Raw genomic sequence first — 27,711 nt, 5'->3', positions numbered from 1 at the left:
TAACATGCATTCTACAGCCTTGAAGGGCAAGTGTTTCCAGCCCTTGTATCCAATCAGTTGGGAGCCGGCAGGAAATCTTGCCCAGAAATTTAATGGGAAGCATACTTTCAGGACTGATTAGCTTGCCAAGGAGGTAGGAGGGGTTTTGAAGAAATGAAAAAAAAAATTACTTTAAGTATAATTCTAATCATTTTTTCAGTATTTAAAACTTAAATGTCTTAGTTCATTAGAAATTGTATTACAATGGAAATACTATCTCTCTGGTCTTTTCATTTCTCTACAGTGCTTGTTCTACATATTGAAACAATAGCCAAGCATTAGCTCTCTTTCAGCCCAGACTCCTATTCCCAAAGTGTCCTGCAGGCTTTTTCTGAGGGAATATTGCTACATGGGTAGGGTACCAGTATTCGTAGCAAAATGTTAATTTGTTTTATTCCTGTCAATATAGCCTGGCACTTTCCTAAGGCTCCTTCTCTGTATTCGCTCTATTAATTGGAACATGGGATTACTTTGGTACCTGCCACAGACATAGTTATAGTGCATAATTTTTTGCTGGTCCAAGTGCCAGTCTGCAGTTCACTTTTCATTCTCTCTAATTCAAATACCCTTTTTAGAGGTGGCCATACATGGGCTGATAAAAGCTTTTGACAGACCACAGCAGCAGCTCTACAGTCTGTGTATGCAGCCTTCTGATGGGCCTACCTGACTAATATCTTGCCTAAAATCTGGCAGATGTAGATCAGCAGGTTTAAAAATCCCTTTGGGGCGAGAAGTGCATCAGCTCGCTGATACAGCCCTTTCCCCAGCAGTTTGCATCCAGTCAGTGTGATCCAGTCAAATGATTGGATCAATCCAATATTGCCCACCTCAAGGGCAAACAAGTGGATATTTAATTGTATGGCTAGCTTAGCTTGCTTATTCACTTGACACTCCCATGTATACATTTATCAATAGCCAGAGAAGCCTGCAACAACATGATCTCTGTTAAGGGCAGTGGCACACAAGGAGATTAGTCACCCACAATAAATCTTCACTATTGCGGGCAACTAATCTCCCTGACATGATGCTATGCGCATTGCTTTGGTCACCCGAAGCTGCCTCACAAGGAAACTTCAGGTGACTTTAGAAAACCAAGTGATGCGTATACCACTGTCGATTTACATTCTTGCTAGTGGAATTGCATGTAGTGGAGATTAGTTGCTCTACAATAGTGAAGATTTATTATGGGTGACTAATCTCCCCATGTGCCGCTGCCCTAAAGGAAGTTATTTCAGCTATTTTGTCACAAGGACATGTAGATATTTGAATCTGTATAAAATGTATTATTTTTATACTCCTTGTATCAGATCTCTGCATATGACAAGCCTTGACCCAAGGTTCAGCCAGTTTCTGTGAACACTGCATTGTCACAGTATTGTTTAAGATACAGACAATAGACTATCTGTGATCAAGTCATAGATGGGGAAACATCTGTGAATTATGAGGAACAAGTAACACTCAGCATAATAATTTTGTTTGTGTAACTATTTTGTAACAAGGGGACTAGAAGTACTGTAAAAGCACAAACTTTTATGGAGACAATGTTCACATTATTTTCTTTTGTTTTAACACATTACACAAATACTTGGGAAAAGAATCCAACCCCCAACTGGTTCTTGGGTCAGGAGCAAACAATAAAATTTGTGTTTATTTTTGTCCTTTCCTTTAAAGGACCTATAACATATATATCATAAAATAAGAATGTTTACTGTCCTACCAACACTTAAAAATTGTGATGAGAGAATTTTTTTGCCAGACATGGATTCACTGTGAAATTGTGCATTTTGCCATTGGATGATTTTTTTGTTTTCAAAACTAGCAAAAATAAAAAAATTTTTACAGAGTGACAAAAAAGTGGCTGCCAAAGTGGCCACCATAGGTGGATTTTCAATAAGGCTAGGGTTGCTAAGCCTCCCCAAACCTACTTGGCACTAGGGATGGGCGAAATAATTTGCAGCAAATTTTTTCGCCCATCCCTTCTTGGCACATTTTTTTAAAAGAAAAAAAAAGAAAAAAATCACTCCGTACTTGACATTCTCAGCGTTGATACTTTAACATTGTGAATAGGTTCTTGCATTCCTGCAAGCTCGACTGCACTCCGATTGGATCTTCTTTTTTTCTTGTGGCTTCTTCAATCAGAGTGCAGCTCTACCACAGATGTACTATACTGTAACCTGACATCCCTCCAGTCAAAGGGATTCTAGGAACACATTCCTTAAGGCTCTTAGAAAAGTCCCATTTACATGGGTTTATCCTATCGGCTAATGCTTACCCACTGGGTTTTTGAAGCCTGCGCTACAATGATAAGCCCCAAGAAGGGCGAAACCGGTCTGTAGTTAGGAATCTGATCAGCTATTATCCTGGCTTTTGCTTCAAAAACCCAGTGGGTAAGCTTTAGCCGATAGGATAAACCCATGTAAAAATGGGACTTTTCTAAGAGCCTTAAGGAATTTGTTCCCAGAATCCCTTTGACTTATTTGCATACGTATGAGGCGGTCTCCTCAACCCTTTTAGCTTGTTTGTGAATCCCCACTCCTGGCTCTACCTAAGCTGATCAGAAAACCCTGCACTACACTGATGAGCCCCAAGGAGGGTGAAACCGGTCTGTAATTGGGAATCTGATCTGCTATTATCCTGGCTTTTGTTTCAAAAACCCAGTGGGTAAGCATTAGCAGATAGGATAAATCCATGTAAATGGGACTTTTCTAAGAGCCTTAAGGAATTTGTTCCCAGAATCCCTTTGACTTATTTGCATACCTATGGGGTGGTCTCCTCAACCCTATTAGCTTGTTCGTAAACTACATCTTGTAGTATTGTCTTTCCTTTAGAGTTGTCTTTTATATTGTTTGTTTTTACTCATAAGTTTAATTTCACAGGACACAACTTGATTTTGTTTACATTGCAGTATAAATGTCAGGCTTTTATATTAATTCTTTCACTGTCCTTAGGCTGTGGAAAAATGCTTGCTGAGTATCAGCCCCTCTGCAGACATCAACCTCCTACCTTTCTTGCACCCTGAAGGATTGTGTCCGCTCTTAAATGGGTACTCTCATGCTTTTTTGCCAATTTTAGCTGTGTGTGTTGCACCCAGCTCGAGACAATGCTTCTGGATGCAAGGTAGGAGACTGGTGCCAGCAGAGGGGCATCATCCTTTTTGGTGTGCCATTTTGTTCCTGGAGTTTTAACACCAAGGTGTAAGAGAAATCCCCACCCCAGTTCTAAAAAACAAAACTTTTAATGAAGATGGGAACGTTCCAGAAGTATATAATGTATATAAATAAATAATAATTTCAAATTATAATAGTGACAGATCACCATCTTTTATATAGTGCCAGAAAGTTATTCAGTGCTTTACAGTAATGTATTACCATTGCTGGGGCTCTTTAACATCAATTAAAAAACATGGTTTACAAAACACAACATTAATGGGGGGGGGGTCTGTTCACATGGGTAATTTCTATATTTTCCACAGGGATGTCAATCTATTGATAGTTTGTCTTGCTTCTAAATCAGGGGTCCCCAACCTTTCTTACTCGTGAGCCACAGTCAAATGTAAAAAGACTTGGAGAGCAACACAAGCATCATAAAAGTTAATGGAGGTGCCAAATAAGGGCTAACATTGGCTATTAGGCAGCCTCTATGCACACTATCGGCTTACAGGAGGCTTTATTTGGCAGTAAATCTTGTTTTTATTCAACCAAAACTTGCCCCCAAGTCAGGAATTCAAAAATAACTCCCTGGTTTGGGGGCACTGAAAGCAACATCCAAGGGGTTGGTGAGCAACATGTTGCCCCTGAGCCACTGGTTGGGGATCACTGTTCTAAATGTTAGTGCAATACAAGAGAAAAGGATGCAACGATAAGAGTTAATTGAGAATTAATTCTCAATGTAGAATTATTCTGTAAATTCTACACATTTTAGGCTTCTGTACCATTCCAAGGTCACTACAGTCCTTTAGCAGCATAAATCTGTGAACAGTAAACATGACCCCTGTAGCTCCCTATATTGATTACTTTCCATAATCAATCCTGTAGAATCAGCTTTTGTGACAAGTATATAACTTACCTGCTAATGATTTGATTCTTTCCAATGACCCTTAAGCTTATATTATTAACAGCAGCCCCAAAAGCACTGCGCATGGCCCAAATCTGCAGAGGAAGCTTTTATCGCCATGTAAATGGTCACCTTAATGCGCTGAAGATAAAGTGCCCCTGTGAACAACTTTAAAAGCATGCATCATTACTGTAAAAACCTATTGCATTACTTTTCCACTAGAATTTCCCATTCACCCTTATTGATTAGGATTAGCTATGCAGCAGCTAGTATCGGCATGTGCATACCTAGCTTGTTGTGGTATTGACAATTCCTAAATGTCACGTTTTTTTTATTCTTTTTCTTTAGTTACCCAGTAACAACAATGCAGTGTATGAGAAATACTTCCATCAGGTTTGTTCTTTTATCTTTCTAAATAAAAAAATAAATATTTATATTATTGTTTAAAAACTTTAATCACAGTTCTTCAACAGAAATCCAAGAAATTAGACATGTCATATAAAAAGACAAACTGCTGTAGTGTGAAGCACAGATAGATTAACTTGGGAACCACATTTGCTTAGAGGTGAGTTTATATGACTTAAGTTGACCATACATGGGCAGATCAAAGCTGTCAATTGGAGTCCTTTAGACTGATTTTGCGTCTTAAATCTGCCCATGTATAGGGACCCCCGATGGGCCTCCCTGCCTGATATCTGGTTAAAGATTTCGATTTTCTCATTGGATTGGGGACCACATCAGCTCATTGAACAAACCCCTGCCACACACAGGCAGTATAAGGCAGGCAGAGTATGGCACACACAGGCAGCATAGGGCAGGCAGAGTATGGCACACAAGCAGCATAGGGCAGACTTATTATGGCACATGCAGGCAGGGTATGGCACACACAGGCAGTATAGGGCAGGCAGAGTAGGGAATGCAGAGTATGGCACACACAGGCAGCATATGCCAGTCAGAGTAGGGAATACAGAGTATGGCATAGGGCAGGCAGAGTATGGCGCACACCGGCAGCATAGGACAGGCAGTACATACAGTGACACAATGCCAACACTGCTCCTACAGATGTGCAAACAGGTGAGCAATGTGGACGCTTACAGTCTGAGCTGTGAACAATGCAGGAACTAAAAGCTGTGAACAATACAGGAGATTACTGATGCAAACATTACAGGGGTTTACTGAATCTGAGGTGTGAACAATGCAGGGCCAGTTAATCTTAGTACTGAAACCATTTAAAACTTACACAACGGTAAGCAGTCACAGCAGCCAGACAGGTGGGGGGGGGGCCCACAGGGGGGAACCGTGGGCCGCATCTGGACAACCCTGATTTAAAATATTCAAATAAATAAAGTAAGGGGAGAACAGGTGGAAAATGTCTCAGAATGTCACATTCTACATAAAGAATAATTTTACAGGGGAGCAGGATTCCAATAATACTTTGTAAGGAGGTTTAATAGTGCTGTACATGCAGCTTCAAGCTTATCTCTGTTTAACCTTCTATTGTAGAAATGTAGAGAACAAAGGAGTTTTTTTAATTGATAAAAATGTTTATTGTCCTTATTCTATAACTTTCTGTCCTTCACAGTTGGAGTCTGGGAGCTCTGGTAAAGTTTTATCTTCAGATGCTGCCTTTTTCTTGAAGAGGTCAGGCCTAGCTGACCTGGTGCTGGGAAAGGTATGTCTAATATACCAGTTTGTATATTATAAAATTCTTTGTTACATGCAAATAACTTATTGTTCAATTAATGTGATATTGATTTACTAGTAAAGTCTTGCAGGTGTTGGCCTGGATAAAAATGACCTATGGACAGTAAACAAGTGCTAATGTTTTTTAAAATACATTTTATGCTTATCTTATTATTTAATTGCAGGATATTTAAGGGTAGTTATGTTGTGAATTGTACGTGGTTTCTTTTTTTAGTGTTAGTTTATTGGAACTCATTCTAACACATTTTTTCCTGTTTGCAGATTTGGGATTTGGCAGATACAGATAGCAAAGGACATTTAAATAAACAGGTAAATGTCCTGCCTTGTTGCTGCTGTTGGGATTAGTAAAAATGCAAATTTGTCAAGCAGTTGTCATTACTTTGGGAGCACGTGAAAGTCATAATTAAGGAATTCATTACGGCAGCATTTGCTAATGCATGCTAAAACTATATCTAGAATCCTGTCCATGACTTAGTTTGCTTGCTACATTCACTTACAGTTATATAACTATATTGTAGTTTGTGACTGTAGTATCCACTAAGTATGTAGCTACTTTATACTTAAAACTAGCTTGTGAAGAATGCTTGCTTTATCCACACTTCTCATTCAGCAGTTAGGCTACATTTAACAGTTAATTCTCCTTGTCTTATGTAAAAGACCCCTAAAAACAAGGCATGTCTTTTCTCTCGATGCCTTAGTTCAGTTATAGGTCTGAGGTTAACCTGGGGTATTCTCCCATGTCTTCTAAACTTGTCCCAACATAGCCTGGTTTTGGACATCAAAACTTGTTCATGTCAAATATTAAATTAGAATATAAGCTTTTATGAGCAGGGCCCTCCCATTACTGACTCTAACAATATCCTATTGCAACTGTGTATCATCTTTGGGGAAAAATGTATGTATATGTTAAATATTTGGTCTTGTATGACCTTGTATGACTCTGTACAACGGTGCATAAAATAATGGCATTAATAAACATAAAACACTGCTCAAAAAAATAAAGGGAACACAAAAATAAGACATCCTAGATCTGAATGAATGAAATATTCTTATTAAATACTTTGTTCTTGACATAGTTAAATGTGCTGACAACAAAATCACACAAAAATTATCAATGGAAATCAAATTTATCAACCCATGGAGGTCTGGATTTGGAGTCACACTCAAAATTAAAGTGGGAAAAAAATCAGTACAGGCTGATCCAGCTTTGATGTAATGTCCTAAAAACAAGTCAAAATGAGGCTCAGTAGTGTGTGTGGCCTCCACATGCCTGTATGACCTCCCTACAGCGCCTGGGCATGCTCCTGATAAGGTGGCGGATGGTGTCCTGAGGGATCTCCTCCCAGACCTGGACTAAAGCATCCGCCAACTCCTGGATAGTCTGTGGTGCAATGTGGCCTTGGTGGATGGAGCGAAACATGATGTCCCAGATGTGCTCAATTGGATTCAGGTCTGGGGAATGGGCGGGCCAGTCCATAGCATCAATGCCTTCTGCTGACACACTCCACCCACAAGCTCTAGCATTGTCTTGCACTAGGAGGAACCCAGGGACAACCACACAAGCATATGGTCTCACAAGGGGTCTGAGGATCTCATCTCGGTACCTAATGGCAGTCAGGCTACCTCTGGCGAGCACATGGAGGGCTGTGCGCCCCCCAAAGAAATGCCACCCCACACCATTACTGAGCCACTGCCAAACCGGTCGTGCTGGAGGATGTTGCAGGCAGCAGAACGTTCTCCACGGCATCTCCAGACTCTCAGTGCTGCTCAGTGTGAACCTGCTTTCATCTGTGAAGAGCACAGAGATCTAGGATGTCTTATTTTTGTGTTCCCTTTATTTTTTTGAGCAGTGTACATTCCCAGAGGCATGCCTTCTAGGGTTTGTGAACAACATAGTGTTTTTGGCAGATATCAGCGTCGCCTTCTTAGATTCTTACTCTTCTATGTTAGTTAAGCAATAGTACTGTCTTGGAAATGACCCACTACATTATTGCTGTAAAAAATTGATAAATAGGTCTCCCATTCTCCTGTAATAAATTGCCCTTTCCTTTTCAGTATAATTTACGCATGCACAGACAACATGTTGTTAGGTCTTAAAGTAATCTGTATGCTGACTTTACATTGACAGCTAAAACATTTTAACTTTCTTTAGTTATGTTAATACATGAATAATTATTTGTGAATGTAATTGTTATTTAAACTGGTCTTTTCGTATTCTCTGCCCTTATTTTATTGATATGTGTGAATGCAGATCATCTTTTTCCATCTGTATAAATGATGTGGTCACATCTTTAAAATCAATATGAAAAAAAATTATGTTCTTATGGGGGAACAGGGAGACCCACCCTAAGCAGCAAAGGGGCCTAATTTTAGGACCCTACCTTTAGATAAAAATTCCTTCCTTAAAGCTTTGTACTGCCGTTTGCCAGCCAGACCCCTCCGACTTAAATCTGCACCTGATCCATCCCTAGCAACTGTGTTGGCACTGTACTTGAATTCCACACTAATATGGCCTGAACTCTCATGCATTATTAACCTCCAACACATTATGCTGTAGTAGAGTGGAAATCCTGTGACCTAGTACATTACTGAGTATGGCATAATATCCTTCCTTGGATCCTGTTTTGAGTTTCTAAGTAAATGTTTTTGTAGAAATATTAATTGAATTTTTTTAATGCGTTATTGTTTCCATTTTACTGACTATTTTATTTCTTTTTGCTTCCCTAATTTGTACATCCCAGGAGTTTTTTGTAGCCCTGCAGCTGGTAGCATGTGCACAGAATGGAATGGAAGTCTGCCTTAGTAGTCTTAAAGCTGTGGTTCCCCCTCCCAGATTTGTAGGTGTATATTTTGCTTTTATGTATATGTTTATATTCTGTTTCCTTAAATAATTTACCGACCTGTTAATAATTGACATTTTTAATATTCCCCAAAATGACGTTACGCATTAGAATATGTAAGTACCAATGCATTGCAATTATTTGTTACTTAGTTTGTAAAAGTGTGTTGCTAGTTTTGTAGGGAGTATTTTAGTCTGCAGTGTGATATCATATTAATTTCTTTTATATAAGATTGGGAAATTATATAACTGAATCTTTAAGACATTTAGAGCCAGGTTTTAACATGGCCACTCGGTTAAATCTGTTAAGGTACATGCTCAATGTATTTGTCTGCTGTTGATAAGTGAATTCCCCACCTGTTTCTGCAGGATGCAGGAAGCCCACCCTTATTTGGAACAGCAGTAACTACAGACATACCATGGGCTGTCAAGGTAAGTGGTAGAGCATGTCCTATGTTTTTAGATGGAGTAACCTAGTCAAACCTCCAACTGTCATAGAATGTGTATAGTATGTTTTGTTTGTACATCATGTCCAGATGTTTAGTAACAATTTTTATTTTATTTATTTTTTTACATATGGCAGCCAGACGAAAAGGCCAAATACGATGCCATATTTGACAGTTTAAACCCAGTGAATGGATTCCTGTCTGGTGATAAGGTTAAACCTGTGTTGCTTAATTCAAAACTTTCTGTGGAAATTCTGGGAAGAGTAAGTACTGACTCTGACACTTCACTTCCCTTTAATCCCATCTAGCTTTTTCTGTAGCCATGAAATTTTCTTTATCATTTTTAGGTTTGGGAGTTAAGTGATATCGACCATGATGGTTTATTAGACAGAGATGAGTTTGCTGTTGTAAGTACATCTTTTTTTTTTTTTTAGTTTATTACTGTGTACCATGAAATAACTTCATAGTTAATCATTTGTGGCCCTCAGACTGATAAAAGCTAAAGCTGTCCAAGAATGCTGGTAATTCTTTCTAAAAAAAGTTATCGTGGAAATAAAAAATGACCAGCACAGCCCAGGACTAGAATCAGTACCTGGAACCTCCCACATTCTATCAACTTTGAGATGTTGGTCTGGAAGGTCATTGCTATAAAAATTACTGTAGGCTTTTATGTTTGTTTCTTGAAAACTGCACAAGAAAATACAATTAACAAAACTCAGGCCTATGTGACGCCCAAGGTTTAAGGCTCTGGCAGATTTTGTCTGCTGCCCAGTGTAGACTAAAAGTGGTCAAAATGCCAGTCTGCCGGTTACCACTTTTGATAGTAATGAATGAAACGTAATGTATCTGCTGGAAAACATGCCTTGTGCTATTGTCCTTCGGTTTTCTGTATGTGCAAAGCAAGACAGTTTCCCTTGTTTGGGGTGCAAAGCTTCCAAAGTGGAATGTAGTGGAAGCATTTTTGTCAAAACCCAGAGCTGGCTGAAAGTGGGATGTCCCTGGTACCAACCCAGCCAGCTGCTTCTGTGCTGTGTTTTTCAAAAGTATGTTAAGATAATGCACAAACAAGGTTAATCTATGTAAAGCTATGCTGAATGTGTTGCACAGCATACATAAATACATTTTTTGTGCACTTTTAAAGGGTGCATGTATTTCACTTTTCACTTTAAAAAAAAAAAAAAAAATGCCCTGCATTTATCTTGTTTTGTCATGAAAGTTGGTTTTTATTTTTCCTTGGCCACTGAAAACCTAATATTATAGCAAATTTTTCTTGAGGATAAATCTTTAGAGAGCAAAATATTAAGTGGTTTGCCTTTAATCTCACAGGCGATGTTTCTTGTATACTCTGCTCTTGAGAAAGAGCCAGTTCCCATGTCATTACCTCATACTCTGGTACCACAATCCAAGAGGAAAGTCTCCATTTCTTCTGCATCTTTACCAGTCATTCCCACTTTACCTATGCCACCTTCTAAAGAGTCGCGGCAATCGCTGCCACCAGTTGGAATTTTGCCCACAAAGGTTCAAGTGACCCAGGTAGGTTTTTTTTTAACTTTTTATACTACATATATCAATGTGTAAAAGATTTGGTCAGATCATTTACTTAAAGTGGACCTGTCATCCAGACATAAAAAGCTGTATAATAAAAGCCCTTTTCAAATTAAACAAGAAACCCAAAATCATGTTTTTATTACCACATCCATACCCATTATAAAAGCATTTTAAAATCCCAGCTGTCAATCATATAATGCCTGCCCCGCCTCTATGCCTTAGGCATAGAGGTGGGGCAGACAGTTACTTTCACTTTCAGTTCAGAACCTCTTAGATGTTGCTGCACCCCTCACATTCCCCTCCCTCCTCACCATGTAATTGTGTAACCAGTGCATGGACATTGGGCCTCAGGTCCCCCCATACTGGCACAAAAAAAGGTTATTGGCAGGATGCAATGCCTGCTTTGATAACAGTGTCCACAAAATGGCCCCTGCCTGCTTACTGCAATTGTGAATTCCAAGGCTGAAGAAAATAAGATTAAAATAATTTATACAGTGTAAGTAAAGTTTATTTTGCTTGCCAAACACAATAGAAAACAATTTGAAATTATTTCTTAAGGTGACAGGTCCGCTTTAAAGACTGGAAAAGTATGCAATCTGTTAATTGGCAAAACATGGTTTGTGAGTTCCATCCTGTGGTTTCTGAAATTTCTAGAGAAATAACTAACCTGTGAATAGAGCATGTTTCATTTACCCAATTTCTTCTGCAAGCTTCAGTTGTAATTTAGTAACCTGCGGTGCATGATTAAGCTATATACATTTTGACATACTACCTAACCCTCTGGACATATACGGCACCTCTGGATTTCAACTAATCCTTCTGCAATTCTATCCTTATTCTTTTACACACGTTTAGCTTTTGCAAATAATTTTTTTGGTAAATATTTTTTTAAGTGATCATCTTTGATTTATTTTTCATATTACCTTTGGTGTCTGGTCATTGGCATCTTTTGAAGGTATAGTGGTTGCTGTTGCTGATAATGGTGTTAAATATTTCATATTTATATATTTGTATTTAGTATTTTTTGCTTAATCTGCACTTACTGTATTTGTATTTTCCAGTTGAAGAATGCCTCGGGAATATATCTTTTATCCCAGAAAAGCATCCTATATTCAACATTTGTTTTTGTTTAAATTTTTTTAAAAAAAAAACTTTAGTGGGTCGTGTCACATGCAGAAAAAACAAAATGTGATGAACTCTTCCACAAGCTAGATAAGGATATGGATGGCCTGGTGTCTGGACTGGAGGTTCGGGAGATCTTCCTAAAGACTGGATTGCCTTCAGTACTGCTTGCTCATATATGGTTAGTTTGTGCTGACTGCATGGTTATGAATAACTGTACAGAGATTGAGATGCAGTGGACAACATTCTGAGGTTATATAAGAGGAAAGGGCAGAATAGGAGTAGTGGTGTAGACAATGTAGAAATTAGTAATTCAACTTTAATGAAAAACATTTGTTTTATGTGGCATATTTAAGCATTAAATGTGTTTTGGCCATGCTTGTAGGCACAGGATGTTTAAGAAATAGTTAAAAAAAAGACGTTCATTGAATTTAATCTTTTTTTGTCTGAATAAAACCTGCCAAACTGCTAGTATAGCAGTAGAATGTAGTACTTGAAGAGTGTGACTTTACATTTATTTTCAGATTTTGCCCTATTTAATGCAAGAAAAAGCAAAAATTAAAAAATATGTATGTTTATAGAAACATTTTTTTTACTTCATTGCTATATGGATGAGATACATAATGTGTAAAAAATGAATAAAAAGACGCCAGTGACCCTTAATGGATGTATTTTGTAAAGAAATTTGAATTTTTAAAGAAAGGGGTTAACAGCTTAACAAATATATATGTCTGTGCATATACTATATGTAATGTCTTTTTCAACTGGCTTCATATATAGACAACAGTAAACTACTAGTATCTTGTACATCTATTAGTTTATTGCAGCTAAGATGGATCTGTTTTTTCTTATATGCAGGACGCTTTGTGACACAAAGGACTGTGGCAAACTATCCAAAGAACAATTTGCTTTGGCTTTTCATTTTATCAATCAGAAGATTGTTAAGGGTGTTGACCCACCTCGTGTTCTCACTCCTGAAATGATGCCTCCATCTGAAAGGAATGCTGCAACTAAGGTAAGGGTGTGAAGAGAGATTACATTTATGCATTTTCTGAGCAGTGAAATACAATATACAAAGTCATTAACTTTGGAGTATTTTATTGAGCTGTATTTAACCTGGGGACACGAGGTATCTGAAGTGAGGAGCATACACTGAAAATTGCACTTATTTATATCAGTGAATTGCATTACACATGTAGTAGGCATAATTATCCCAAGGTATGTTTTCTTTTCATTGAAAGATAGCTCACTAGTATTTGTGCAAAAAAAAACTTCATTTTACGCATGCAAACTATTATAAAAGTACTCTTGATGCTAATGTATTATTTGAAAATCTTTGTGATAAATGTGATATTTCCTTAGGTTGCTGTTAATTTAAAGATTTGCTAATTAGGCTAAGATCAACAGAATTTTGTCTGCGTTGGCTTTATAAGTGGTTGGCCTAAACAGGCTGAGTGAATGTTTGACCCTGCAATCACATCAAGAGCTTGAGTCCTCCTGGACCAAGTGATGTCAGCAAGCTCCAACTATAAGTATATTGTTAGCAAAGACAATCCATTAGGCCTGTTGCACAAGGCAATTGTTGCCAATTCCAAATTGACAGCCCATATCTGTGAATGAACACTCTTTTATTTATAGGAGTTTTGAAGCTAATAAAAGCTCAGGAGGTTACAGTTTTTATTTGCACTTAATGATGCAGTACAAACACCCTTTTGCATTCTGTTCTGTCAGGGATTCCTTTGACCTGACAAACATAACAGACCATGGATTTTAGAGCATGCTCAAATGCTCAATGTTTTTTTCAGAAGTACAAAAGAAAAAAACACAACATAAAGAAGAAGGAAAGTTATAATTACTTTGGGGGGGGTTGTTAGGCAACCCCAGTGATTATTATCGCTTGCCTGATACCCTGGACCAGTGCTCTTTTTACTTGGAAACTGTGCTGCTCCATGGTACGTCTGTAGGAACACCATGTTGCAATCATCTTCTCTTTCGATCCTGGGCCAATGCACATGTGCAGTAATGAAAAGCCAGGTTTTTCATTATGACAGTTTTCATTCTACTGCATATGTGCCTGCCTAGACTAGAACAGTAGATGATGATCCAGAAGAAAATGGTGGCATGGAGCTCCTGCACTAGTACCCCAGCCAGTACAGGGGTAAAGACACATGGAGCTACTAGTAGCAGCTACTTGTTACAACTACAAAAATAGACAATGCTGATCATTTACTGATAATTGTGTTTTAGCAGAGGCAATTCTCAGTCTATGGCAGGGTATTTTCTGGCATTTAGGGCATTGACACACAGGGAGATTAGTCGTGCCGCGACAAATCTCCGTTGTCAAGGGCGACCAAACCCCCCCGCAATGCAATCCCACCGGCTAGAATATAAATCGCCGGTGGGATGGCATATGCGGTGCTGCGATTTGCCGAAGTCGCCAAAGTTTCCTCTCAAGGCAGCTTCGGCATATCGCGGCACCATGTATGCCATCCCACCGGCAATTTACATTCTAGCCGGTGGGATGGCATTGTGGGGAGATGGTATGTGGTATAGTATGGTTTATGTTTTTTTGAATTTGTGTTAAATCTTCTGAGCCAATAAATGTTTGTTCTTTTCACTAAAAACTTATGTGTTGATTTAAATTGATTAGTTGCAGGCGCCACGATTTGCCGAAGTTGCCTGCGACTAATCTCCCCGTGTGTCACAGCCCTTAGTAGCCATGAAAAAGTAGCTGCTACTAGTAGCTCAGTGTGTCTTCACCCTTAATCTCTGATACTCATTGTACGTGCACCCACTTGCTTGAAAATAAGTGACACCTTATAAGTGCCAAAAATCACCCTAAATCAGTTGGGTTTCGCATCAGCTCGTCGCAGTCCCTGATCCCATGGCGCCTATATCCGTCATTTTAATTCGATCTTTTGCCCCGTAGGTGGGCATATTGGGAGAAGATCCGCTCACTTGCCGACCTCGCCAAACGAGCAGATCTTACAGTGTATGGCCACCTTTAGTGGTGTATTATACTGCAATTTCAGAGGCAACATTACATGCATGTGAAATAAACCAGAAATCTGATTAAAGGACAATGAAAGGTTAAAATAAATTAAAAGTAAGTCTAAAGGCATTCTTATTAAGTACTTACTGCATATCTCAATTTCCAGATCCCTGCTTGCATCTCTGAGATATGGTGCTGGCAGCCTGCAGCAGTGTGAAGGCTACAGTGACATCACTGAAATCTCTCTGTCCTTCCTGTAGGCTGCCAGAGGCAGCCTTCCTATTCTCTGAGCATGTGTGTAACTTGATCCTGTCTCCTGTTCTGAGCTACACATGCCCACCAGCCAATCAGAAGCGGATCTGGCAGGGGGGGGAGGGAATGAAACACATGTGCAGTATGAAGCAAGGAGGGAAAGGGAGGGAGAATACCTTTTTAGAGATGGCTGCCTGTTCTAGAAAATGTGACTGAGTAAATATTTGATCAGGTGAGCCAAAGTGTCTGCCTGTCATATCTGCCTGTCATACATGCTCCTGTCATGTCTGTTTTAGCAGTGGGATGGAAAGTAAGAATCAAGCCTGAATCTATCTGGGTGGTGGTTAGTGGGAAGTATGTGAATTGTTAAATACTTAATTTAATCAGTAAAGGCCTTATGCTGAACAAAGGTGTGCTCTGCGCATCCCGGTAATAATTTTTGCTATAGATTGATTTCAGCTACTGCATCTCTCCGCATGCAAGCCGCAGAGACCTATATTTTTCCACCTAGAAATCCATGGTTGGCCATTGAACTTTCTTCAGCTATTCATAGTATGCAGTATACTTACGTCTTATGTGCACTATAAAGGCAATGGCATGGAAAATACCTTGACAGCATGGATACTGAGAATTTTTTCTGCTCAAACACTAAAATCACACAATCACTCAAAAATGCCTTTGTGTGCAATCAGTTTTTTAGCAGAGACCGTTTTCTGTGTCCGTCATGGCAAGGTTTTTTCTGGCATTTTGTAGCCACAACAAAAAATGCACTCTGAGCCCTGAGTGGTGAATCTGGTGCATCTGTTGGTTGCTATTTCCTTTGCTTATATGTTACTTGGTTGTTCCTTTGCTTTGAAAATAGTTTGACATAAAATCCAATGCGGTAAAAAGGGGTGACTGATTGAATTCCTTGTTATATTGGCGCTAACAGACTGTTGGTTTGCTTTTCTGCTCCATTCTAGCTTACTGGACTTTTTTTTTCCCACCTGCTTCAGTCTTCTTTCAGGCTCGCTCTAATATTCCTAACTTTTCACCTCTCTGATTCTGGCTTGGCAAGGTTAGAGTTTTTTTTTATGACTTATTGGTTAAAGCGTTGTATACTAAAATCCTTGTTTGCTGCTGCTGTACATTCTAAAATAACCCTGCATTGCATTAAGCTGTATCTAACAGCTAAGTCATTGCTAGCTTATTATATGTCTTCCTCCAAGGGTTTTTAAAGAGAACAGTTCAAATAAAACGTTTTACACTACACTGAATAGGCTTTTGCATGCATACACTTAGTTGACGAGAACTGGAGAAAGGAAAAATTTCTACATGTGCCATTTGTGAGTATTTTATTTGCTAACTACTATGTTATTTTATTGGTTTTGGAAGGGAAAGGGTTAACATTAATAATTTATCTAAAATAGCTGTGTACACCCCACTGCAATTTGTAAGGCTATTTAGAGTTACAAAATGTTTGCTTTAATCATTACATTTAGGGGCTGATTTATGATAGCTCAAGCTTTTTGGCTTAAACATTCACAACGGAAACCCTGCTTGAGTTAAGAAACACCTGTGGTTTCGGGCAAAAATACCTCCATAGCTGAGGGTTATTTCCCCGAGCGGGCTTTCTTAAAGGGGTGGTTCAGGTGTAAGTTAACTTTTAATGTGTTATAGGATGGCCAAGTATAAGCAACCTTTCACTTGGTCTTCATTATTTATTTGTTATAGTTGTTGAATGATTTGCCTTCTTCCAGCTCTTTCTTTTAATGAGGGTGACTGACCTCAGCAGCGAAAAAACGATTGCTCTGCAAGGCTAAAGTTTTATTGTTATTGTTACTTTTGTAACTTTCTTTTCCATTCAGGCCCTCTCCTAGTCATATACCAAGGTTGCTAAGGTAAATTTGACCCCAGCAACTAAATAGCTGCTGAAGCTCCAAACTGGAGAGCTCCTGAACTGAAAATAAATAAGTAAAATAAAACTAAAAACTACAAATAATAAAGACCAATTGCAAATAGTCTCATAATATCACTCTCTACATCATACTAAAAGTTAATTCACAGGTGAACAACCCCTTAAAATAAAAAAGTTTGGCAGCTTTTAGGTGCCTTAACTCTCACAGGGTTTCCAGTATGATTGCTCGAGCCAAAAAGGTTTGAGCAATCGTAAATATACCCCTTAGGTTGTTATTGTTTATAATTCCAGTTTAACCCATATGCAGTTACTTACATGGTCAATTTGTCATATAAGAATAAAATACCTATATAATAAAGGACTGATTTATCAGTGTTCAGATTTGAATATTTGCAGCAATCTGATGAGTGGTTTCATTTGCTTATTGCTAATTAATTCAAAGATATAATAAACGCTTCTAAGCAATCTGACTGAGCTGTGTGGAATTTCTAAATGGCTTTCAGGTTAAAGTTTGAATACTCTTGTAGTACACACTGATATCATTTTTGTTGCTACGCTAAATTGAATCGTAGGCAAAAATAATTTGCAAGCTGCAAATACCATTGACGTTGTGAAGTTAGCTTTTTATTGAAGCTAATGTGGAAATATTGATTTACAGTGGAGTAGAGTTCTTGGAATGGCATGTTTTTGCCTTTTGCTGAACCTACAGTAAGGGGACACACATTTGTGATAGTTACGTTTGGTGTTTAGGAATTGGCCAGACCAGCTGCACTGTGGGCTCTAAGAAATGTATTTTTATTCCTCTTACAGGTTCCTACTGCTTCTAGCCCTGTTGCTGATTTCTCTGCCATCAAGGAATTGGATTCTCTCAATAATGAGATTGTAGAATTGCAGAGGTAAGCAAAATCAACCCCCAAATCCTAGTGTACTGAAAGGAATGTAAAGGAAATATAGCATTTATTCCACTTTTAATAGTTTCTTTAACAGTAATGCATTTATGTTACCAGTCTACTGTGCAGTTTGTTCATATAGTATGTTTACCTTGGAATTGTACAACTGTCTGTGGTAATGAATTATCACAGTCACCAATCCTGTCCAGGTCCTTTCACTTTCCATGGGCTATTCTTTTTAAGTTCCAGGCAATAAAGGGCAACTCTACTAAGGAAGGTATAAAGATTGCACTTGGCCTTGATGCATCGCTTAGTGGAGTTTCCCTTTATTGACATTTTTTATATGATTAATGTTCATCACTATACAATCATTGCTGCTTACTTAAGCTTTACAGCACCACAGTTTTGGAACTGCCATAGATCTCTTAGACTTAGAGGGATATCTTAAGTGTTCACCAAGACAGACCCTCAAAGCAGGCAAGTTGTTAAGATGGGCCCATTTATATGATCTTAACGTACAAAACACTTTTTAATGTAATTTTATGTGTGGTGTTCACAGATAACACATGTTAAATAAACGTACCAAAGCCCAAAACAAAACTTTTGGTCTTATAGTCCTTTTATCGTATATATATAGGGTAATAAGCCAAAAGTGGAGAAACCCATTAGTTAGTGACCCTTTATCAACAAATTTGCAGTTTACATTTGGCCAAGATTAATGATTTGAAGTGCAGGCTTATTTGTTGGATATCAAAATCCATATTGTATGGAATCACTGGAAACCGGTTATCCAGAAAGCTCCAAATTACAGGAAGGCCATATACCATAGAATCCTTTTTGTGCAAATAATTGTATTTTTTTTTACCAATGATTTCATTTTTCTCTTTAATAATAAAACAGTGGCTTGTACTTGAGGGTTACTTAGCTTCATGAATCCATATTGATGGCAAAACAATCCTCCTGGGTTTAAATGAATTTTAGCAGACTTAACTTATGGAGATCCAAATTACAGAAAGATCCATTATCCAAAAACAGTTCCCAAGCATTTCGGATAATAGATCTACTGTGGTTACATTTTCCTTAATGGACTTTTGCACAGTGTAGCCACTAGTGTTAAAGTTTACATACGCCTATGCTAAAAATGTTCAAACTCAAATGTGTTACAATTTGTATGTTGCCATGCCTGTGTTAAGTAAAATAGGGAGTTCTACATTATTTTTGTATGGCAGGGCTCTCTTCCCTTCTTGTATCTTTTTTTTTTTTTATATCTGTCATAGACTGTCATGCAAAAAAAAAAAAAGCCCCATTATGTTTGGAGGGAGAAGGATAAAGCTATTTAACACTATAAAAAAAAAACTCTCTCAACTGTGAAGCATGTAAGTTGCTGTAGGGGTGTTTTGCTGCAAAGGGGACTGGTTACAAAGCCCAGACTTGAATCCCATTGAACATATGTGGACTTAAAGGGAAACGAAAGGTAAAGTCACTTGGGGGTGCCAAAATGTTAGGCACCCCCAAGTGACTTTAACCGCTTACCTCGTACCCCGGGCTGGTGCCCCTGTTGGGAGAAAACAGCACCAGCCCGGGGCACCTGGAGCGGATCGTTTCCGTGTTCTGGCTTCCTTTTCCGGAATGCCAGCGGTGGGCGCATGCGCAGTAGAGTGAAAAGCCGACTTTAATGTTTAAGTTCGGCTTTTCACTCTACTGCGCATGCGCGCGCAGCGAAACAGAAGGAAGGAAGCGCCGGCAGCTACCCCGGGCTGGTGCTGTTCCCTCCTCACAGGGGCACCAGCCCGGGGTAAAAGGTAGGTGGTCAAAGTCACTTGGGGGTGCCTAACATTTTGGCACCCCCAAGTGACTTTGGCTTTCTTTTTCCTTTAATGGAAGTTCTGTCAGGAGCAATGGGGAAGAGTAGCAGCAACATATTGTGAGAAGCTTGAGGAAGGCTACTGTAAGCATTTGATTTAGTTAAGCAGTTAAAAGCCAAGGCCACTAAATACTAGAAAGGTGTATGTAAACTTTTGACCCACAAGAAATCAGATGTGGTAAATAAAATCTGAAATAAATCTTAATTTGGAAGGACCTCATATAGAAATACAGTAGATATGTTATTTTATTTAACATCTGCATGCTAATACAATAAGATATTAAGAAGTTATAAACATCGTTAGCATGAGTATGTAAACTTTACTACTCCACTGTCCCTCTCATCCTCCTTATACAGTTGAAGTGCATGAAAACAAAGGGGCATTATACTGACAATGTATGGATTCAGAAAAAATAATTGCTTTGCATGACTTTGTTGACTTATATGAGGATGCTCATCGGCAAGGTCTGCTTGCTATACAAATGTAAAGTAATAAAGGTTTATGCTCACCAGTCTTGTCCACTTCCTTCTATGCATGCTCTTTTTTTGTAACAGTTCTCTATGTAGCTTAAAACATGTAAAGGAATGCCAATAAAGGGCAATTGCATTTAGAAATATTCTGTACTTTTTGGGTGATATATCCAGTAAAAGTTGAATATCGCCTTCCAGTATAAGAAAACTGGTAAATTCTTTAGATACATGAATTACATCTCAGGCTTTACATATCCCACATCCATACTTATATAAGTGTCCTTATATTTCAACCACACTGACCTCTGGGAATTTTTTCTCAGCTATTATTATTATTATTAACATTTATTTATAAAGCGCCAACATATTCCGCAGCGCTGTACAATAAGTGGGTTTCATACATTGGACATACAGAGTTACATATAAAGCAATCAATAACCGATACAAGAGGTGAAGAGAGCCCTGCCCAAAAGAACTTAAAATCTACAGGGAGAAAGGGTTGAGACACGGGGTGTGGGAATGGGCATGACCAGTGTTGTGAGAGGTGTGGCACAGGTAAATGCTTTTAGCAGCACACTGAGGTTATGTTAATCTAGATTAGGGTAAGCTTCTCAAAATAAATGCGTTTTTAGAGATTGCTTGAAGGCAGAGAGATTGGGAGAAAGTCTGACAGTTTGTGGGAGCAAATTCCAGAGAAGGGGGGCAGCCCTTGCAAAGTCTTGAATGCGAGCGTGTGAGGAGGGAATGAGAGAGGAGTTGAGGAGCAGGTCAGTAGAGGAGCGTAACAAGTGGGTTTCGATGGTACCTAGAGATGAGTTCAGAGATATAGGGTGGGGCAGAGTTATGAACTGCTTTGAATGTGAGAGTCATTAGTTTGAATTTTATCCTGGATGGTAGGGGAATCCAGTGCAGAGATTGGCAGAGCGGCATGGCAGAGGAGGAGCGGTTAGAGAGGTGTATGAGTATTCGTTATGGACTGGAGTGGGGGACAGTCTTTTGAGGGGAAGGCCAATTAATAGGGAGTTACAGTAGTCCATGCGAGATATGATGAGAGAGTGAATCAGAATTTTGGCAGCATCTTGGGAGATAAATGATTGTATTTTAGAAGTATTTCTTAGGTGAAAGTGACATGATTTGATAAGTGACTGGATATGAGGAGTGAAGGACAGGGCGGAATCAAGGATAACCCCAAGGCTTGGGAAGATGGGGTGATGGTAGAATTGTTAACTGTTATAGATACCTCTGGAACAATGTGGGCATTGGATGGGGGAAAGAGAACCAATTCAGTCTTAGAGAGGTTTAATTTAAGGTAACGTTGGGACATCCAAGTGGAGATAGCGGACAGGCAGGAAGAGACACGAGTTAGAAGCTATGGGTTGAGATTAGGAGAGGAAAGATAGATCTGAGTATCATCAGCATATAGGTGGTACTGAAAGCCAAAAGAATTGATTAATTTGCCAAGTGAGGAGGTATAGATAGAAAATAGTAGAGGGCCCAGGACAGAGCCTTGAGGAACCCCGACAGAAAGAGGCAAGGAAGAAGACCCCGGATCGATCTGAGAGATAAGATGAAAACAAGGATAGGGCAGTGTCACGAAGGCCAAGAGAGCAGAGACTGGAGGAGAAGAGGGTGATCCACAGTGTCAAAAGCAGCCGAGAGATCGAGAAGTATTAGTAGCAAGTAGTGTTTTTTGTCTTTAGCCGATAGGAGGTCATTTGTTAGTCGGTCATTTGTTGTTTTAGCTATAAAAACTTCTAGACACCCAGGATGCTACACTCCTTCCTTTACGAAACACGACAGATGGAACCTTGTCCAAGACCTAACCTTGTTCAAGGCTCAAGTGCAACAAGACATGCCAATATTTGTCGATGATACATGTATGCTTATGATGTTTGACTAAGATAGCACTGAATTGCATCAATCCGTTACACAAAACTGCTTTCCAAATAATGTGTAGATCTGAAATATAAAAGTATTGGTCACATGTACATTTACTTAAAGGGATACTGTCATGATTTTTATGGTATACTATTTATTTCTAAATTACACAGTTTACATAGCAAATCATTTACTCTACCATTTAACATTTATTCTTGAACCAACAGATGTATTTTTTCAGTTGTAATATTGGTGTGTAGGCAGCCTTCTCAGTGCATTGTGCCCAAGTCTGAGCTTTTTGAAGGAGCCAGTGCTACACATTAGAACTGCTTTCAGGTAACCTATTGTTTCTTCTACTCCCATGTAACAGGAGTCGTCGTAAACCGAACTTGGATTTCTTATTATTGAGTGCTATTCACATATCTACTGGGAGCTGCTATCTTGCTACCTTCCCATTGTTCTGCTGATCGGCTGCTGGGGAAAGGTGATATCACTCCAACTTGCAGCTCAGCAGTAAAGTGTGACTGAAGTTTATCAGAGCACAAGTCACATGACTGTAGTACCCTGGGAAATAAAGAATATGGCTAGCCCCATGTGAAATTTCAAAATTAAATATAAAAATATCTGTGTTTTTGAAAAACAGATTTCAATGCATGATTCTGCTGGAGATCTCTGTTAACTTATACATTTTGAAAATAACATGTTTTCCAGTGACAGTATTCCTTTAACATAAAGTATCCCTTCTTTTTCCTGTTAACATAATCTGGAGCAAAAACTGTAAAGGAGTGTGCCTAAAATAATACAAAAACTGATTTGCTACAGCACGTTGATCTCAGTAATAATAGTAGCATCAGTATCAAATACACCGACGTCGTTATCCAGCACTATCTTATGTAAATGGGAAGACTGAGTTAAGCAGTTGTATATTGCTTCTTCTACCGGAACATAGAGATTTTTTATTTCTGTAAGTAGCAAAAGGGTGTAAGTGTGTGCAGCTGTCCCAGCATTAAGTACTATCCATTTTTGGCATCACTGAAAGACTTGCTTTTCCTAAAGGCAGAGTTAAGCTGTAATCTCAGGGGTATACATGCTTAGTTACAGAATCTCTTGGGTGCCTTCCTTTTATCTCTATAACAACCACATAGATTTATTTATTTATTAAGATAATTAATAAATAAGTGTAGTAACACCTGGTTACCATATATTTTTGAATTTTGTTTTAATTATTACTTGAATGGTACTGTCACTTTAATGATGAGAAAGAGGATATCAACCAGGGAGGAAAGGTAGTGTTTCTAGGACTATATGGTAAACACCTTGTGTTGTGGTAGTTCCATAGAGAAGCTCACTCCTCATCTTACTCCTTTGGGATTATAACCTTTCAAAGAAGTAAAATGGATTGTACTGTTCTTTTGTAGCTCTGTCCCTTGGTCTGTGTTCCTTCGCTATTTTATTTAATTTTGGGGTAAAATGCCTCACTTGAACAGCTATTCATTGTACTGATCAGTTGTCATGTTACGGATGGTGAGGGACTGCTTAAAGATTCCACAGCAACGTTTTTCCAGTAATGATCGGTGAGTTAGTAGTTTACGGAGAGGCTACTAGATTAACAGCAAAGCTTTAACAATTGCATCAATCAGGAATTGTCCTACTCTTATTTCCTTGATGGTTATCTGAATATAACCTTGTGGCAGCTAATGATCTAAAGAGGTTGACCTTTATTGTAAAAAGGAGTGGCCAGTGGGTGAAATGTGCTGTAGTGTGGCCCTAAAAATTGTAGCAAATACAGCCATGCATATTTAGTTTTTCCTCCACTCCACTAATGTTAAGAGCTGAATCATCAGATAAGCAGGTAGAAACAACAGAATTCTACCCCTATCTGATGATTCAGCATCAGGGTACAGGCGATGTTTAGGTGCCTTCAAAGGCGCCCAATCAAAATTTTCCACCCTGCCCGATACTGATCGCCTTGTCAACCCACCATACACAAACTGAATATCTGTGAGTGTATTGGCACCTTAAGTCTGTGGATGGCCTGACTTGTTTTCGAACAGATACAGTTCTGTTACCTGTCTTAGTTTTAAACTAATACTGATATTAAAGTATTTTATAATACTGATGTTTCATAAGTAACTTATTCCTTTAACTTAAGAATCTTGTGTCCATGTTATCTGTTAACATTACAGTAACATAACTAATCTTTAAAAGGAAAAAAATATATATAGGTGCATATGTATGTATATGTGTAATGTATGGGATCCTTTATCCGGAAACCCGTTATCCAGAAAGTTCCGAATTACGGAAAGGCCATCCCCTATAGACTCCATTATACGCAAGTAATTCTAATTTTTGAAAATTATTTCTTTTTTCTCTGTAATAATAAAACAGAACCTTGTACTTGATCATAACCAAGATATAATTAATCCTTATTGGAGGCAAAACAAGCCTATTGGGTTAATTTAATATTTAAATGATTTTTAAGTTATGGAGATCCAAATTACAGTAAGATCCCTTATCTGGAAAACCCCAGGTCCCAAGCATTCTGGATAACAGGTTCCATACCTGTGTGGGTATGTATGTGTGTATATGTATGTGTGTAGATATGTATATGTATGTGTGTAGATATATATATATATATATATATATATAATATGATATGATATGATATGATATGAGAAAGGTCCCAACGGGGACCGAAACGTAATGTTGGCTGTTCATGCGTTTTTAATATACAATTGATCTTTTTGGAATATAACTCAGTGTTGCTGGTCTTTTTTTTGGAGATATATATATATATAATATACACATGTATAAAGGTAGTAGGAAGGTTACAAACAACATAATGTCCCTATAATAAGAATAAAGGAAATGTGGGTTTTGATTTTATTTTAAAAAAAAAAAAAAACAAAAAAAAACTTTTAGCAGTGTGCCCATAAATAAGATTGCTCACTAAAACAATGAGGGAGTATTACAAGGCCTAATTTTAGTGCTACTAAAATAGGAACATTACTATGTGTAGTTGGAATATCAAATGCTTTATAAAGCCTCTATCTATGTTTTAGCTTTTTATAGATTTTTGTAGTGAGAATCATACTGTTTGTTTCTTTGTCAGTTTCACCCTTTCACTCAAAATACATGTGTGTATTCACATACTATATATCCGTGCAATTCTATTGTGTATGTGTGTGCTGTAAATCAGTATAAACCAAGAGAATAATGTCATGCTTAGTTCCTGCATATGATTTTTATCCCCATACTGGGTCACAGAAGGTCAGTACCTTCCAATAAATTCTTGCTTTATGTGTTATTTAATTGTACTAAACCATTATAGATTGCTAAGGTGACCAAACATTTGTTTCCCCCAGTTGACTGAAGCCTACGGCTTTCTGAAAATCACTTGTTATTTTGATAAATTGGCTTAACCTTTCATAAGGGTTCTGCAGTTGCATGTGCGCAGGCTGCTTTTTTTTTTTTTTTTTTTTTTTTTTACACCACCCCTCCCTTCTAAATTCCCAGCAGTTTGCATTAGCTGGTTTCTCCTTAGCAACAGTGAGCTCACCAAAGAGATTCTATTACATTGATTTCTTTATCCCCTCCTCCTGTTTGTCCTATTCAGCCTGTCGGCTCTTTTGCAATGAGGCATTGGTTTTAGTGTATCCTGGGCCTAAATCCCTCTGGCCTTATGTACTTTGCAGTCTTGGGGTCTCCATTATGTACTTAAAGTGGGACTCTGGTTTAGGGGGATGGATTAGCATGCCAGCTGTGACTGATGTCTTCAGATATTCTTGTATGGTGTGTTGGTCTTCTAGGGAAAAGACAAGTGTGGAGCAGGAGCTGAGCGAGAAGGAGGATGCTGTTAAATGCAGAACGGGCGAGGTGCAGGTAAGACCACATAGAAGCAAACCGTGCAAAATTTGTAATGGCTGCTTGGAGAAGACCATTTAGAGAAGAGTCCTGGAGGATACTAGGAGAGGCATAAAAAATAGGATTTTAATATAACTGCTAATAATACAGTTGATGGAAAATAATAGGAAATGAACAAGAACTTGTGAATTGTTTTTTTTTTTTTAATTTAAAAACACGGAGTACTATGCTTTCAACAGAGGGGATTTCATTTCTGAGTCTAAAATGATAAATAGTGGTATTGCAGAGAGGTGGTTAACCTTTATTCCGTGTTATGTATAAAATTGTCAGTGATGCTTTTTATTGTACTGTCTATTCATAGTTTTTGTTTTAAATTCATACCATCTAAACTGATTTATTAAAAATCATATGTGTATCCTCTGTCACTCTTCTAAAGAATCCAGATTTCCTCTACTATAAATAATGGAAAGTGGCTAACAGGGATTTCTGTTTAAATCTGCTACTCTGCTTCAGTGTGCAAGTGTCATGAATATTTATGTCATACTGTGCTTTGTTAAAAGTAGGGAACTGAAAGCTGTTAACCCCTTCCCATGCCTAGCCTGTCACTATGCCTAGCAATCAGCTTTTCCTTTGGTGTAAAATACTTGGTACTTATAGGGTTTTATTTTTTTCCCACAGAATTTAAAGTATAATAGTAGAGTATATTAATAAAATTTATTTTAGATTCTTATTTACCATGTATGACTTTTATTACTTTTAACTTTATATTATGATGTAACTGTCAGTGTGTGAAAGATTTTATGTGTATATATATTCATCCACAATATGATCTGCACTCCAAACTTCAGTGTATATCGCTGTACAATGGTGCCTGGGTGCAGCTTGGGAAGTACCACAAATTCAAAGAAATTATAAGCGCACTCCAGGGTCTTTTCATAGGAAATCCAGTCTTTATTCCAACAGATGAAAAATATATACAAACATGTTTAGAGGAAACCATGACAGTCTACATCTGAATTGCACAAAACCCCAGTTGGGGTTCAGGGGGTCTATGTTAACCAAAGGCAGGACATCATAGCCATCTGGGGAGATATGTCTGAAGTTTAGCCTCCAGAACAAAACAATCACATAATAATATGGCCTTCTCGGGGTCTATTTTAAAACCTGCCTGGTAGATAAATAACCAGGTACTGGTTAGGTAGGCTGTCAGTTTGCCCCCATATATGGTCCAGTAAACTACCGACTTGGACTAAAGGGGCCAAATTGACACATTATGAATAATAATGAATTTAGAAAAAATCTGTATTTTCTACAGGACCTTCAAGATGAGGTAGAACGAGAGACCATTAATCTGCAGAATTTAAAGTCTCAAAAGCAGGAAGTGCAAGAGATTCTGGCTGAACTGGATGAACAGAAAGCAAAATTGGAAAGTCAGCTGCAGGAGCTACGACTAAAGTGTGCAGAGGAGACCCAGATGGTATGAGGCTGCAGATATTGCATTCTATGTTAGAAAATTGCTACTGAGCCTTATTTTACTTATTTGTAAATAACATCTCTGTCTGTAGTCTGAATAAAGCCTAATCTAATTCCTTTACCATTTCTTTGAAGCGAACAGTTCTTCCCAAAGTGAGAACCAATAAGTAGCTATTTCCCATAGTTATAGTTGTAGATTACAGGGACAAAAATAATATCTTTTTGACTAAGTAAAAAGAAAAGAGGTTCGACACACATTTTGTTGGTTGAAGATGGGAATGTGTGGTGTTACATAACTGTAAGTAGGTCAGGAAGCAGTTCTAGTTTGTATTGTAGCCACTTTTAGGGCCTTGCCTTCAAGGCCAGTAAATATAAAGTG

The 27,711-nt window shown here is 38.3% G+C and overlaps 1 protein-coding gene across 2 annotated transcripts in view; it reads left to right on the top strand.

Annotated features, from left to right (window-relative positions):
* eps15 (epidermal growth factor receptor pathway substrate 15) overlaps positions 1-27,711 on the top strand; it is a 48,305-nt gene that overhangs the window by 5,681 nt on the left and 14,913 nt on the right. For both annotated transcript variants that reach the window (NM_001126628.2, XM_018092918.2), the window contains 13 exon segments: positions 4,441-4,485; positions 5,675-5,764; positions 6,058-6,105; positions 8,538-8,633; positions 9,005-9,067; positions 9,219-9,344; positions 9,429-9,488; positions 10,408-10,614; positions 11,787-11,932; positions 12,610-12,766; positions 17,703-17,788; positions 25,805-25,877; positions 27,175-27,336. In NM_001126628.2, coding sequence (NP_001120100.2) covers positions 4,441-4,485; positions 5,675-5,764; positions 6,058-6,105; positions 8,538-8,633; positions 9,005-9,067; positions 9,219-9,344; positions 9,429-9,488; positions 10,408-10,614; positions 11,787-11,932; positions 12,610-12,766; positions 17,703-17,788; positions 25,805-25,877; positions 27,175-27,336 — 1,359 coding nt within the window.

Source organism: Xenopus tropicalis, chromosome 4, assembly GCF_000004195.4.
Source record: "Xenopus tropicalis strain Nigerian chromosome 4, UCB_Xtro_10.0, whole genome shotgun sequence".
Lineage (NCBI taxonomy): Eukaryota > Metazoa > Chordata > Amphibia > Anura > Pipidae > Xenopus > Xenopus tropicalis.
This window is presented reverse-complemented; position numbering and strand designations above follow the sequence as displayed.